Genomic DNA, 16,883 nt, shown 5'->3' with positions numbered 1-16,883 from the left:
AACCAACTTCAGCTTTGTGTTTCACGATGTATAACTACATGGAGTGAAGAAATGTCAGAATTGTATGAAATACAAACCTACTCGAGTCTCAGGAAAGAACGATTTGTCCTTCAAGAAACTACTCTGAGAAGCCTATGTTTTTTCTGCATTGCAGATCTAGCCCCTTAATTGCATTTTCCCATGCTTCAACCTTATGCTGAAATACAATGCTGTCGGGAATGGCTTTGCTGCAGTTGAAGTGCACTTAGTTTTTGGCATTACTATACTTTTGCACTGGTGCCAAACCTCATGATGAACAACGTGTGTAAAACATGACAAATTAGTGCTCAATTCAGCATGAAAATAACAAGGATCATATCTCAAAGCACTAAACTCTCAATCTTACAAGCTGTCCCAGAAAGAAACTAAAAATGCAATGATGAAGAAGCATTTATAGGTATAGCCACAGATGTGCAAAATATTAAAAATAGCATTTAGAAAGCAGTCATGGACAAATAGGTGCTTTAACAAAGGAGGAAATTGGATGCATTATTTAACAAATGGTTTTCAAATATTTGCACAGCGCTATCAGAGAATAACACTTAAAAATACATTACTATCACTGTAAGACAGATTTCCATTCATTCCTCTTGCAATCTTATGAGTGCATACAATAGTTTATTCTGATTTTCATACACTCAGTTGAACGCCAGATACTGGTAAAAGAATCATAATTCACAGAGGAAATTATTAATCCTGATTTCTGCTGTATGGGCTACTTTCTGGTATGTCTGAATCTAAATTTCAGGGACATTTTCTGTAAAAATACACTTTGCAACAGAAAGGCCATACTTAAGGATTGGCATGTGAGTTACCTACCTGATCAAAGCTACATAATAACTGCTCAGAGCAAGCACAGCTGGTCTCTTCAGTGTTGACTAATTAGTGAAGAAATGAAAACTTGAGGGAATGAGAAATGACAACTTGCTGCTTTAGGATGAAGATGTTTCATTAGAAACAAACACACTGCTTCTTCCTAACTGAACAGGACAACTCTTGCATGTATTGCATTGTGTAACAAAATTGTTTCTCAAAACTCATTGTTGAACAGTTCTGTTTAAGCCAGAAAGAAAGCATTTAGAAGCATTTGTCGTAAAGAAGCTATTTAGAAGCATTTGTCGTAAAAAAAGTGTTCTACCTCTTCAACCAGTAATACAAGGGTACATAAATCCTGCTAAAGAGATGACATAAAATTAGGCCTCAGTAGGCGATCCTAAAGACAGTATTTTCCTTTCTTCCAAGAATATCACAGTCCAGTCCTTCCCGTTTTCATAATAGAACTAATGAGGTTATTAATTACATTCTTGCACCTCTAACATTAAGCATCTCACCATTTTATTTTGCAAAATTTGGGCAGTCCTCAGGTAAAAATTCAATTCAATTTGCACATAACTCTGGTATTCCATTTGCTCAAATTGTTTATTTTAAATGATCTTTATCCAGGGTCTAGTGAGAAAGATCTCAAAATACTTCCTTTAAATTTATATTTTTTAAAAAACTTCTTGATCTTCCTTAATGATTGACTTACACTTTTATTCCTCTTTATTTCATACCTATGACAAAATGAGAGATAATCTTCCAACTTCAGACTCTGCAGCAGCAGTTGATATAACTCAAATGGACAGTATCACTTCACTTGCAAGCACAGGCTAAAGATGTTCAGACTGGAAGGCTTATGGGGAGGTACTTGAGACTCAGGTCATGTAAGGACCTGCTAATTCTTATCAGGCCATTTTGTAATGGTCTTCAGTCTTAATTGATACTGTCAAATAAGATTAGACTTCACATGTAGGCACAGAATGCAATATGGTGATTGAACATTCTGTGAGCTAGAAGTCAGGGAATTTTTACATGAAAATACTCCTGGTGCTCTGAGGAAAATTTAATACTACTACTAATCAAACAAGTAAAATCCCAAAACTTTTCACAATTGGGCGTTCTGAAAATAAACCTCAGAGTCTATTTTGACACTGCTGGAAGCAGTCTCTTCCATAAACTGGCCACAGTGCTAAGAAGCAAGCAAGAATAAAATTGACTTAGATTTTCATCGTTTTGTCTTCTCCTTTCAAAGAGAGCATTTTGGGCAGGTTGTTCAATACAGACAAGCCTTTTATACGGGGAACATTTTGGGGGTATTGGAGAGGTTTTATGTTGAGTTACTGAATTAAAAAAAATTTAAAAAAAACCATATGTAATACCAAGGGTGGATCACATTTTCAGGAAAGATCAGAAACCCTTTTTCTTGTCACATGAACTTTGAAGATCAGATTACTGTGTGTTTATGCAATGTTCTTTGTCTTCTTCAGCAGTTGCATTAAAGTAAGTAACTTTTAATTTACTGTAGGTACCTGACTTAGACTTAAGTCACCTTTTTCCACTAAGCACTCTCTTCAACTCAGTCTGTTCTTTTCCCACTGCAAGTAAGGCATGTGACAGAACTGTGCAGTCAATAACATTTCCTGTGAATCCAATCCAACCAGCCATGCTCATTGCTCTGTTTGCAGATGTTACTCGGCCTACACTCTGATGGCCTTTCCTCCCTCAGAGATTTTTATTAAAAAAGACAAGACTTGCATCCTTCCTCAATATTCATAATCAATCCTTGAAAGATTCCAAGGATCCTCCAAGGATCTGCATTGTTATCAACATGACATCCAGACAAATGAGCATGAGTGAAGGAAGAGTTTACAAATTTGACAAATATTTTGAACTCTTACAAGCATTTTAAGTTCCATAGGCACACTGTCCCATGTATTTACTGCTAAAGGCTCTCAGAGAACCCACTTAATTGCAATAAAAACCAGACAGCAGTTCTCACCCTGATGCACTTCACTGAGATTGAAGATACATTGGCAGCTATAGTCAGTAAAAAAAAAAAAAGTAAGGCATTGAAAAGTATTACAAGGTGAAGAGAGAAAAATATTTCTTTTTTAATTTTAAGCACAGCCCAAAAAGCAGCCTTTCCCACTTGGAAAAAATAGGAATTATGAATGAAGCAGAATATATTTGCATTTCAAGTAACAAACGCAAACTTTAAAAACCAAAATATTTTAATAACCAGTAATTGTGAGACATCCCCTTGCTCATTTACTCTATCTTAGACTAGCAGCTACTCCACAGCCAGTTTAACACATTCTGCAAGTTTTCGAGGGTACAAAACCTTATTCTGTAACTCCAGCAACATGAATACAACACTGTAAATAAAATCTTACAAGGTACTATTTGAAAGCCCTGTTCTGCCAGGCTGTACTATGCAAATAAATTATTATATGTAGTTACAGAAAGCTAGCATGCTGGAAATGCTGCCTCATTCCACAGTTTATCCAGACTTACACATTTAAAATCTTAGGCTACACAAGTAATTAAGTACAACCAGTCATGTGATTATGTGATAAATAAATAGTTTTGTTTAAAGTTGCCTGTAGATTAAGCTATTGGACCAGGCATTTTTGTAATAAATATGCAATCCCAGAAATACAAGTCATTTAAAACTGCATTTACACTTAATGATGTCTTTTCATCTAGATAAAAATAAATATAAATATGTTCAAGAACAAAACCAAATCTCTTACTAAATGGTTTGCAGAATTTATTAGGTCTCTTTTAATATATTCCATACTTTATCAAGCTAGTTGCATATAAAGTGATCTCCACCATATACATTAGAGTTTCTGTGCATCATCTAAAAAAAGTCACCAAAAAGTAATATTTTACAGGTTGCAGTTAACTTTTAATTAACCTAAAGGTGAATCCCTCTGTAATTTAAGACACTAACCTGCACATTGCGTCTAACTGCAATATTTAAATTATGTTTCACAGCAAGCTGAACCTGCATTTCAGAGAAAAATGTCACTGCCATCTCAAGTTCTGAACTTCTATCGTTTACTTCCTAAACACCACAAAAAATTAATGTGGTGTTCACTCCAAATAAGGAAAAAGTATACAATTCCCTTAAAACAAAGCCTGCTCAGAATACATATGCTTTAAAATATTAGGAAACTCTTCGAGTGAAAGGAATTCACCCCAGTAAAAGGAATTCACCCCGATGTATGAATGGAAAAAAACCTTTTAAGTTCTTCTTGATTAATGCTAGGTGCTGCTCATAAAAAGCAAAACCAGCAAAAAGTGAACTAGGATTGGATATGACTTAAAGCGAAGAAAATTAGAAAAAGATTATATCTGCAACAAGCATGTCCCAATTTAGAACAATCTTTTAAAGGGTCTCACGCAGATAATTAACAAATAGGTTTTCTGGTATTTTCATAGGATGCTCATTTACTGGCCAGGCACATATATTGTAAATATACAAAGAATCCAGAGTGCTGAAGTTTACAGAGCACTTAAAGGATTTAATATAATAGAGGTGGGTAGGACACAGGAAAAATATTTAACAACTTGTATAAATATATTAAAATCTCAGCAAGAAATGTAGGAGCCCATGCACACAAGACAGTAAATCGAAGAAAACATTTAAGACTTGACTTCTTCCAACAGCACTGACACCTGAATTCTGGAAAGTCTACAATTTACAGTATCTTAAACCATCTTTCTCCACACAATCTAAATGTACTGAATCATACCGACATTACATAGCATGTGAACAAGCAGCAGATGCATCAAGGGAACAGGAGCTATATGCATCATGTGGCCTGCCCAGTTAGAGGCAAACATCAGAAAAACTGTTTCTGACATAGGCAGAGATACAATCAATAGAGCTAATTGTATACCCGTCATTTTCAAGAGTTAATCCACAGTATGGGAAAGGGGAGCTTTAGGTAAAAGTTATGCACCCAGTCTCAGAAATGACAGAAGCAGAGGACTGTCTTTCAAAAACTGGGTCCATTCTGGACTGGCCTTGATGCACATGCAGTACACTTATTTTCAGAATGCAAGATTAATTGGGAATGTCTGCACTGGTGTTTCGATTGCCGTATTTGTGATGAATGAATAGCAATACCACTCCTAAGAAGAAGCATATGGACCCAACAGTGATGTAAGCAATTCCTAGGAAGGGATTTTTGCCTCCCATCCACGATATGGTGCTTAGGATCATCCTTTTTCGTCCATCAAAACTGTGTACAGGATAATCTGAAAAAACATTTAGGAAAACAAGAAACAAGTTTCTAAATCCAGCTTGAAGTGGGCACGTGAAAATTTTCGTCATTTCAATCAGGTTCCAAATACTAACTGCTGCCTCTGGAACCGGAATTGCAAATATGGAACATTCAGCTGTTCTTTTTGGATAAAACTAATCTGGGCATTGTCAGCTACTTCAAAACAAAAGCCACGTTAGGAGACACTAACCCTGAAGAAGAGTAAAATGCATGATTTTGTGTGTTTATGAAAGTAGCTTCAATAAAGTGAGGGAAATACAAATTTTAGTCCTGTGTCTATTTTACTACAAAATTTTTCTTTACATTCTCTGTTTTACATGCACTCCCCACATTTTTACAGCAGAGGAGAAGACTGCAGTAGCTATATAAAAAGTATCATTAAGTGCTTTTGAATTTTAAGAATTCAGTAACTATGACAACTCTCCTTCTCTAGTCTCCTGCATTTCTAATATTTAGTCTCCTCAACAAAGAATGACGGACCTTCACCTGATCCACAGCTCTGTCATTTTTGTGACCTTCAGAGTCAGTCTGCCTTTCATCACATAATGTCATTTCACCTTGAAATTACAGTTCTTAAATTCCTTTGCTACCAGCTACCTCTGTTCTTTCCTCTTTTCCTATGCTTTTCTCAGTTCCTTCCCAGTACCCAACCAATCTGATTTCTCTGTCTCTAAGAGGCTATTAATGCTATAAAACTAGCACTTAGAAGTAAGTACAAGATGGTAACAGTCTATATGGGTCTCAGTGCCAGTTTTCAACCACAGATCAATACCATCTCTTTTTAGAGATGGCAAGAAGAAAGGCTAGTTTCATCTGGTAACTTGCAGATATCTATTTGCATAATCCAGCTAAGGCCTGCTTTCAAAGGATACTGTATGCAATATCCAAAGAGTATTTTCCAGCCTGTAAGGTAGGCTGAAAGTTGTTCTTCCTTTCAATGAGACGATAGAGCTTGCGAAACGTTGGCAGAGCGGCTGTGCGCATCCACACGATGAAGTCCTCATTGATAAAGCCGTTGTTGTCAGGCTCTGAGTCCAGCATATACACTGGCTTGGGCCAGTTCACAGGTTTTGTTGTGCCTAGGATTAAACAAAAATAATAAAGTATTTCAAATACAAGACTGAGTAACACATTGGCTCATCAAAATCCATTCTAAAGTCACAAAAAAAAACATTAACTTCCAAAGAGTATGAAGAGACAGGCTGACTCACTACTGTTGCAACACACTGGGCTGTTTAAGAACTTTTTATTTTGCAGTTTTAATAGTTTGAATTCTATACATTAATAACATAATTCATTACACCACTGTCCATTTGTTTAAACAATTCAAGCAGGTGGGAAGTCATGTCTCAAAGCACTGCTTGGTGGGTAATTCTTCATTATGATGGTAGGCCCTCTGCTCACTTGGTAGAATTTGAGAACCACAAGCATGTAATATTGTAAACATCATTTCAGATTATGTCCAAATGCTTTTGCTACTGTTATTGGCAATACAATTCCACATTGTATTAAGGTAAGGTATCTGCTTTTCCAAGGGCAGCCATCACACTGGCAACACGTAATTTGGCTATGACTAAGCAAGAAACCCACATCAGGTTAAGCCTGAAGTTATTATATACCTTGCATAAACACACATCTTCTTAGAGCCCTAAGAAGGGGCTTTTTCAGACATAGTAGCCAAAGAAAACTTTTATTTGCCAAACTGCATATAATCTAAAAAATGAGACACATCAGTCACTTCTAATAACAAAAAAAAAAGAATCAGTTTTTTTAGAGAATAGCACAACCTAGACATAGAAACATTTAAACGAAAACTCCACATGAAGAGTTTCATTTAACAACTGTAGGATTTATTTGTAAGTTAAATCCAAACATGACAGAACTTGTACTGGTCTTGACCGGAATAAAATTAAATTTCTTTACAGTGGCTGGCATCGGACAATGTTTTGGATTTGTGCTTGACACATTGTTGATAAAGAGTGATGTTTCTGTTATTGCCAAGCAGTATTTGCCAGCATCAAGGCATCTTCTGCTCCTCACCTGTGAGGAGATAGGAGAGGTGTTCAGGAGAGACTGGGCAGGGACACAAATGGGATAGCTGAGCCCAGCTAACCAGAGATATCCCATACCATAGGAAAGGGCAGGTAGAGGTAGGCAGTGCCTACTTTAGCTCAGGGACTCAGATGGCAGTGAGCAATTATTTTCTTTTGCATTACTTGTTTTTCTTGGGTCTTATTTTCCTCTCTCCTTGCTGTGTTTTTGGTTTGGTTGTTTGTTTTTAATTACTGAACACTCTTTATCTCAATCTATGTGCCTTCTCACTTTCAGCCTTCCAATTCTTCCATCCACTGAAAAAGGGCATGGTTAGTGAGACACTGTGCGATGCTTAGCTGCCAAGTGGGGTTAAACCCCAGCAATGTACATTACACATTTTTTAGTATTCAGGGTACAAGAAAAAATCAGAAATTAAAAACTACCAAATTAATGATTACAGTATAAGTAAAAACCAAACATGTTTATGAGAAACTTGCAGATTTTATTATTTAAAGACAATCTTTCAAATAGTAGAGTAGTCCTTAGGTTGGATTTCTTCAGAGAACATTTATTTAGCACATTTAGTAAAATGTCAGTAAGGCAAAACTCTGAAATCAAAACTGAAAATAAAAGGCGTCAGAAGCATTTTGCTATTCTTAAAATTTCACTTTTTTTCTTTTTTTACCTTGGAAAAGCGCAGTTAAGTTGTTTCCATCTCCTGTAGGATTCCTGAACTTTACATTTTTATCTGTCCACCATGCAATGCCTTTTTTGATCAAAGTAATTGGAGTCCTTGTGTCATTATCGATGCGGTATAACTCCAGTGTATCTAAAGACAAAATCAAATTAGACAACCAGCTGCAGAAACATTCCTTAGACAGATGATCATGATAAGCATTGAAACAATTACCTCCAGGAGAAAACAAAACAAAGCTAACCAGGCAAGGCATTTACTATCTGCCTGACACAATAACAACCTGTTCTGTAAGAATCAATGCATATGAGTTAGCAGTTTATTATCCATATATGATTATCAATGTTTCTACATCACAGCAGTAGCAGATTCTCACAACAGGTATTCCCATCCTTTCTGTGCTATGAGATTTAATTTATTCTCCTACCAATTTTTAAAAATGTACAAGCAGTACGAAGTATTTATTTGATTCTGAACAACGAAAATGTATTAATTCAAAACAAAAAAAAGCCCACGGCATCTTTATCCAGAATAATGTGCAACACAACAGAAAACATAAACTAGATCACAGACCCATATAAATGATAACTTAAAATTGTGACCATACCATTAAACATACTGTTGGCAATAGCTCCACAAGGAGCAATGGGTTTGTCCTCGTTTGTGCGGTAAGGCTCACACTCCTTACTTGGATTCTGATAGAAAGAAAAAAGGCACATGAGTCTGTCCTAGTTTGCACAACTAACTTGCTTTTTACTACATGATCAATACAAATTATAATACTTTACAGTTGTTTTCAGTAACAAAATATCAATTCCTTATGGTTGCCTACTGTTATGCAAAAATTCTAGTACCTCATTATCATGAAACTAAATAATTTAATGTGGTGATTTATGCAATAGACAGAAATTAGTTGCTCATTCACATCCAAGCATGAATACCTACAAGTAGTGAACTGTTGTCTCCATTTAGCTGGCTGTCATCTCGAGACTTCACGTAACGACGGTGGTTTTGATAAAAGTTGGAAAGTCCATAATACATGAATACATTGCTCTACAAAAAGCAAGATGGGGAAAGAAAGATTTCATTCACACAAACCTGCAATTTTAAGTTCTTAAACTCTTAGGTTTATAGCAACATTCATAAAGAACCTCAATCCTCAAACTTCATACTGAGTACACAGAAGTACTGTCCTAACAAGGCTGAAGTCAAACAATATAAACGTGCCACCAACTATCAGAATGATATTCACCACCACCAACCCCAATATCTGTCTTGTCCAGTGTAGAACCCATAAGCCTCATTTGCCTCCAATCTGCCAGAAAGCACTTATCTGGTATTTCCAATTCCTGTTAAACTGAGAGTTTTTGTATCATGCAGGAATAGCTCATCTACCCTCTAGCTATGTGACACATAGGGTAACTCTGAATGTGTAAAACATAAGCATTCCACATAATGTTTTATATTTCCAGACAAACAGAGGCATTAAGAAACAGCTCATCCCTCCTGATGAAAAAGTGAACACAAAAATCAGATCCAAGTTCAAAGAAAAACTAAAACTAATCCTCTAAGACAGAAAAAAAATTCTTTAGTGACAAAACTTTAATTTTCAATATGAAACAGATCATATAAACTGTTCTGACTTCATCCTGCATACAGGGCAGCATACCTCAAACGCATGCTCCAGCGTGAAATTGATGGTGCATGTACAAGGGGGTGTGCTGTCCCAGGACACATTTAAGCATTTGTTGCAGGGACTAGAAGGTTCTGTTCCTGTATAGTCAATCTGTAACAGAAAGAGCAGTCATTAATTTACAATGGGAGAGTAAAGAAAAATTATTAAGCAAGAGAGTTGCCGTGGCATTTATTTTGCAATCATATCTCAACACCAAGAGCACATTCAGGCCTATCTGATAATCTCAGGAAGTCTTTTCCAACCTTAACCATTCTGTAAATGAGATTTTGATTCTGACTATATGCTTGATTTCAGATGCAAACAAATTAAACACTGAGGTTAAATTACTCCTGGAGCAAAACCAAACAAAACTAACAAGCCCCCCCACACAGGCCCAACCCTGCCCCAAACCAACCAACCAACCAACCAACCAAAAAAACCCACCAAAACAAAACCAGCAGACACTCCACACAATGTGATGTTTTCAAACACACGCACTATGAAAAGCAGATCACAGTTTTTACATGCTTTCCAGAGAGATTAAGCTTTTAAAAGTCTAGCTATTTAATGAAAAAAGATTTGCGTTAGAAAAACTTGCTTTGTTGGCCATTTTTAGCCACCTAATTAGAAGAAAAAAATTTAAAATCACTTAATGCCCAAAAAATGTCCTAAAACAGGAAAGATTATTACACCAATATTGTTTTGTCAGGAATAGAAAAATAATCAGTATATGGACAAGAAAGATGATCCGTATTAATGTGGCTTATACAGTATGTTCTGTCTTGAATATTATAGACCATAAAAAGCCTTTTTTTTAAATCTGTACATTCAGCCCTATCAGCCACAAGCTCACCCTACAGTCCAAGGCAACTCAAGTAACTTGACCACATCAGCTCTCTCTCACATATAGCTCCAGCAAGTGAGGCAGGAGAAAGCTTATGTCTGTCTATAAAAGATGTATTTCTACACTTAACATGAATTACCTGTTTCAGAATTTAGATTCAGACTGGTGAAATATATACTTCACTGCAAAAAAACTGCACAGCAGCAGTAGCATTTAAACTAAAACATCTATACAGTTATACAAAAGGCTGCTGCAAGTGGTTTGTCCTGATTTATATTTGTAGTGAAGGGCATAACCAAGAACTACTGATTTATGACTGGTCCTAATGCCCATATTAAGGTTAGTTAAAATAAACACACACAATGTATTCAGGAAAGAACTGAAGCCTATTTTCCTCGGCATTTTCTTCAGGGTCTCTCTTCCTGTGATTTCTTCAGTATCTATTAAGCTGCAACCAGCTCCATCAGCAAACACCTTTATTGATTGGCATTTGCTCTGCTGCCAGACTTCTGACAGACAAAACCTACACACTAATGAGCCTAGCTGAAACTAGACAGCTTCAGAAGCTATTACCTGGCAGAGAGAGGGAGATTGAGAGAGGATCACGATCTTTACAGCTCAGCTGAACACAATATTAAGTTTATGCTGATCTAGAAATAGCACTGCTGCAGCAGCCATGACCAGCTTTGTTTAGCTACAGCAGACAGACCCCACTGCTGCTCTCAATGAACAATGCATCTCATTTGTTGAAGGCTAACTAAGGGGTGGGTGTGTTCTGCTAAAGTAAGCTGAAGCAAGCATTTCACTTAGAAAGAACTTGCCAGTGTGAGAAGTTGTTTCAGGTCAAGAGCGCACGCTAAAGACAAGACTGCAAAAGACCTAAAGACGAGACCTAAAGACGTCACTTTTAAAAACGTAATGGACTAAATTCTGTGGAGCATGAAATTGATGTATATTGAAGCAGTATTATGCTTTGATGCACTGTTATCAGCTTGCATGCTATCAAAGAGCTTTCCTGTACAGTAACTGCCAACACAAGTGTACTTTTCTGCATCAACATTTACAGATTACATTCAAGAGAGCTTATTTAAAACGATGAAGGCATCCATCTTCACCTCTTGACAAAGTAACACTTTCACTGTGAGAGCTAAGGACTGACTATGGAGTCCATGGCAAGAACCTGCCTGACCCCTCTGTTCTGTCCTGTGGGATCACCCAACAGCTGACAACCAGACACAGTGAGCCCTTCCAAAAAACTCCAGATTTAAGGACATTGGGTCATTTGGTATATCCAAGTTATTCCACACCAACAGCCTTTCAGGCTGTTGATGTCTGTCAGCTGACATACACCTACAGAAGTAACATAATTACTGCATACATATATTCTCCAAACTACTTGTGATTTTGCAGACTTCATACTCTGTCCTACTCTGCTTAACCATTTCTTGTATAAAAGGCAATCCATAAATTTGGTCCTCTTTGTAGGTTTTATTAGCTTTTGTATCATTCCTGACATGGGGCTACAGGAACTGCACACAAGGCTGAAGATGCACGCAACAGTAATGTAGTTACTTTCAGTTATCCATTCCTAGCCATGCCTTAAGTCAATCTGGCTTTTTATCTACCATTATGCATTTCATAGCAGCAGTCATAGCACAAAGATCTCTTTCCTACACATTTAATACTTTGTATATTCCTCACATTTTATCATATATTAATATGCTCTGTCAATGCTTCTTATTAACTCTGTATATATTTTTAAAAAAACAACACTCCAAAGAAAAAAAAAGCACCTCCAAGAAATGAACTATTTTAACAACAGACTCAAGATAAATGACTGATTATGCCCTTTTGAAACCATGAAAAAATGCTAGAGAAAACACAACAAAAACCTGATAGGTCTAGTACACTTAAACTGTTGGAAATCTTCCACATTTGAATTCAAGACATCTTATAAAGGAAATCAATGGAAGAGGTACATTTTGCTGCTCAGTCTTTGCACCTGTAGAAGAACAGTGCAGTCCACAGAGACGTTAATGGCTACCATACCTTGTTTCAGGAAAGAGTGACTTGAACCTAAATATGTATTCAGGGTCACAAATTATACATCCTATTCAATTCCAATACACTAAATTTACAGGCACATACACAGAGATTTGAGAGCTATGCTGCTGCCTAGGAGGCAGGTGTAAATCACCACCTGTGCTTCCTCCCCCGATAACATTTCTAAAAAAGCTTAGTCACTGTATGTAGCTTCTCGATGCCTTGTCTCCCACAGCTAAACTTACAGCTGTTTGTGAATAACTTTTGGAGGTTGTAACAAAAGCCAGAATTCTAAGCAGGGATGTATGTAATCTAAGCATGTATGTGACAGCAGTGTCTTAAACTGCACCCCTCAGTGGTGTTTAGAGCCCAGACGTTGGTCCTAATTGGTAAAATGCTTTATCTGTGTTTTGCAGCTGCAACTATAAAGCCTTTTTTGATTTAAACTTTTTTTTTTTTTTTAATTCAGCTGCCTTTAGGATGATAACCTCACTTGCAGAGTGCCACTTCATAAAACAAGTATGAGGATCAGGCAACTGAACACAAGTTTGCCCCTTCTGACTTAGCACAGGCTCCAAAGTCCCTCCTGTCCTCACAAAAGCCAAACAATCGGAATTTCGAGAATTTCAAAAGGTGAAAGGGTAAATCCATACAGTAAAACAAACAAATGAAGCTCTTTTCAGTCTTGACTATTCTGAAATTGGAGAGGACTGAAGGCTTGTGCCAACTGGTCTCCACTACAAATGGTTACTGCTACTCTCTATACACAATCTGACTGTGTAGGGGGCATTGGTTGTGCTCCCAGCTCAACAAAGACTTTTGTGCCAAATGTTAGGTGGGAACAGCTGGTTTTTGGGTTCTACTGGAACTTACCAGGAGTACCTGACTGAGCAGCTTAAGCAACAACAGTATATAAAAATCCTGTGTATGCATACAGCAGCAATATAGGCACAAGAAGTCACATACATTTTTGGACTCATGAAACCAATGCATGTCTTGTTCCCATAGATCAATGCAGATTCAGTCATAATGGAAAAAGGATATATTTGTCCAAGTATAATGATCTAAAACTTTGTACTGATTTACTATAGAAATGGCTATTTTAAATGCAGTTGTCAACAAAAATCAGAGTTAGCAAGGATATTTTTATACTTCTCTCCAGGAGCCTTGGAAACGTGCAATTGTATTTACCTTAAATATGCTACAACATGACAATTTAAAAATCTTTGTGCCCATGACAAGTTGGCCATGTTCTCTGAAGCACCTGTATCAATTTTCAGATGTTCAGCACAACCCCAACACTCGTTATAAGAAGCAACTACTTTCTAAAAAATATGCTTACATACAAATTAGGATGCTGTAAAACACACTTCAGCTTTTGGGTTTTTCCCTTCTGCTTTTCTCCTTAACTGTAACTGTAGATCTTAATATAAAAGGAGATAAAATTGGTTTCATTATAACCTTATTTGCATTTTAAGAGAAATGCGGAAAAACCATTCATTCCCTACCTCATGATTTCTTTAGCTAACTGGACTTCAGTGACAACTTGCCACCAGCCATGCTACTGTCTTAAACTCTACTTATCTGAAAGTGACAGCTTAGTCCAGTAACTGGAGTGATTTGATCCACAAAAATTCATACTCTCCAATAAAAAAACACAATGAACAACCACACACCTTCTTCCCTACAATCAATCTCAGTCATACTAGCTCACTGAAACTAATAATAGCTGTCAACTGCTTCTCAAGGCTGCCCATCCCTAAGCTCTGTGCGTTATTTCCTTTCAACACAAACTGGTTCTGTTATCAAATGGATCGATCTGTGAAACACACTTCAGTTTTCAGCTAATTCTCAGCAACTTTTCATAGCAGTAGCATGGCTGGTTATCAGATGTAAATCTGATAAAACTGTAAATCTGATAAACTCCGACTCGAGTTTTGTAAGTGTTAATTAGAAAAAGCCATACTCTTTGATCCTTGTTTCCAAGCTTACTCTGGACGCATTGGTCCCCCACACAGCACCCGCAATATTAAAGCACCGGTGCAGGTAAGAATAAGAGCAATACATTCACTACAGAGCTTCGTCCTGAAAATACAATTACTGTGGAACATCTGGAGATAAATAATGGGCTGCCAGAGGCCACCCCACGGATGATGCGTTTACTGTCTGTACTACTGAGGAAAAAAACGAGCACTGGGCTGTGTCGATTAAAGGCAGGCAGTAACTTCCCTGGAAGCTCCCTCGGGAGCACTAACAGAACTCACGGAAGAGCTACAGCCTATGTGGAGACTACTGTCAACTCGCTGTCTGCTCAGGGTAATTAATGGACGCGCTGCTGACGAGCACAGACATTAGGCCGGGTCGGAACCACCCGGGTCCGCCCCGCACAGCACCCGCCCGGGTCCTCGCCGCGTCCCGGCCGGCCGGGAGGGGACCGGCTTTCCCCGGAGTCGCAGGCGGCCCCGGCAGGCGATCCCCGCTCGCCCGGCCCGGCCCGGCCACCCCGAGCGGGCCCCGGGCTCCCAAAGCCTCGGCCGGCACACCCGCCCCGCGCACCTCGTACTCGCGGATGTTGTTGGAGGTGACGAAGATGCCGATGCCGATAGGGATGAAGATGAGGCCGATGATGAAGAAGGCCGGCAGCACCGTGCCCGCCGTCAGGATGGGCTGCCAAGCCGGCAGCCGCTGCTGCTTGAACGCGGTGTTGTCGGGCTTGCGGGTCTTCACGGCGCCCCCGCCGCCGCCGCCGCCCACCGCGCCGCCGCCCGGCACGCCGACGCCGCCCGAGGGGTGCCCGTCCGCCTCCTCCTTGGCGCTGTAGTTCACCGCCATGGCGCCGCCGCCGCCGCCACCGCGCGACACGTGACCGAGGGCACCGCGCCTGCGCACTCGGCCGCGGCGGCTGCGGGAGGGGGCACGGCGGGCGCGGCCCGCCCAGATCATGGAGTGTCGGAGTCCGGGAGTAATGGACTCGGGGAATCGTCAAGATTGGAAGAGACCCTCAAGATCATCCGGTCCGGTCATCCACCCCGCACTGCCACTGTGACCCCTGAACCACTAAACCACGTCACCCAGTGCCAGACCCAGTCATCTCTTGAACACGTCCAGGGATGGTGACTACCGCCTTCCTGGGCAACCTGTTCCAATGCCTGACCACCCTAATAGTGAATATTTTTTTCTAATATCTAATTTGAATCTCTCCTGTCTCAGCTAAGGCCATTTCCTGTTGTCCTCACTGCAGGCACGGCAGAACAGACCAGTCCCTGCCTCACTCCAACCTTTTCTCAGGGAGTTACGGCGAGAATGATCTCCCCCTCAAAACCTCCTTTTCTTCAGGCCAAAACCCCCCAGCTTCCTCAGCTGCTCCTCACAGGACGTGTTCTGTGTGCTGGCCAGGCAGGCTCTGCTCTGGTGAGGATTAGGATTCCAGACTTAGGGCAGGGGTCCTGCCTCCTCATGCCCAGGGTTGGGGTAAGACACAGGCCTGCAGCCTTGTCCTCCCCTCTCAGTGCTCCAGGAGCACTGCCCTTCATGCTCCCTGCTGGCATGCACTGACCCAAGGGTCCATTGGGTCAACAGAGAGGTCAGCTTCGGCTTCCTACCCTCATAAATAGGATTAGTGCTGCTGTAGGGGTGTAACAATGCACGAGAATTTTGAGTTTCTCTTAATGGAGCCATGTGTGCCAACCACCACTATTGGGAGTTCTTGTGCTCTGTACTCCTGCTCTGCTGTCAGGAGGTGTGAGTGAATCAGTGCAGTGAATGCAGAATCACAGAGCTGGTAATGCTGGAAGGGACCACAGAGGGTCATCTGGTCCAACCCCCCTGCTCAGGGTCATCCCAGAGCACATGGCACAGGACTGCATCCAGACGATTTGTTAAGATCTCCAGTCAGAGGGACTCTGCAGCCTCTCTGAGAAATCTGTTCTAGTGCTCCGTCACCCACACACTGAAGTTCTTCCTTGTATTCAGTTGGAACTTCCTGTGCATCAGTTTCCGCCTGGTGCCTCTTGTTCTGGTGGTTGGCACCACTGAGAAGAGTCTGGCTCCCTCTGACTCGACACCTCCCTTTAGGTACTTACACATATGGATGCTGTTGTTTGCCCCCAGGAGCTAACCTGACTGCATTAAATAGAAACACAGAATCAGTTAGGCTGGGAAAGACCTCTGAGATCATTGAGTCCAACCTTTGACTGAAGACCACCATGCCAACTACACCATGGCACTTGCTGCCATTTACAATCTGTTCTTTAACACCTCCAGGAACAGGGATTCTACCACCCCTCCAGGGCTGCCTGTTCCAGAGGTTAAAACCCTTTCCATGGTGATCCAGTCACCTTGTGGAATGCAGTGTGGGAGTATGTATTGTATCCCAGAATACCTGCTTTAGCAGGCATTGCTCAAGCTAACGCAACCTTGGAAGTTCACGTTTCTCACTTC

At 39.8% G+C, this 16,883-nt stretch overlaps 1 protein-coding gene across 1 annotated transcript; it reads right to left on the bottom strand.

The window, feature by feature from the left end:
* Positions 1 to 3,605: 3,605 nt before the first annotated feature.
* TMEM30A (transmembrane protein 30A) lies at positions 3,606 to 15,301 on the bottom strand. Its single transcript, XM_030945974.1, has 7 exons — positions 15,000 to 15,301; positions 9,551 to 9,667; positions 8,827 to 8,934; positions 8,489 to 8,576; positions 7,873 to 8,016; positions 6,026 to 6,232; positions 3,606 to 5,127 (listed from the first exon to the last, which is right to left on the bottom strand). The coding sequence occupies exons 1-7, from the start codon at positions 15,273 to 15,275 to the stop codon at positions 4,934 to 4,936; spliced, it is 1,134 nt and encodes a 377-aa protein (XP_030801834.1). The 5' UTR covers positions 15,276 to 15,301; the 3' UTR covers positions 3,606 to 4,933.
* Positions 15,302 to 16,883: the final 1,582 nt, after the last annotated feature.

This window comes from Camarhynchus parvulus, chromosome 3 (assembly GCF_901933205.1).
Source record: "Camarhynchus parvulus chromosome 3, STF_HiC, whole genome shotgun sequence".
Lineage (NCBI taxonomy): Eukaryota > Metazoa > Chordata > Aves > Passeriformes > Thraupidae > Camarhynchus > Camarhynchus parvulus.
The sequence above is the reverse complement of the archived record's forward strand: the minus strand, read 5'-3'. Positions and strand labels throughout refer to the sequence as shown.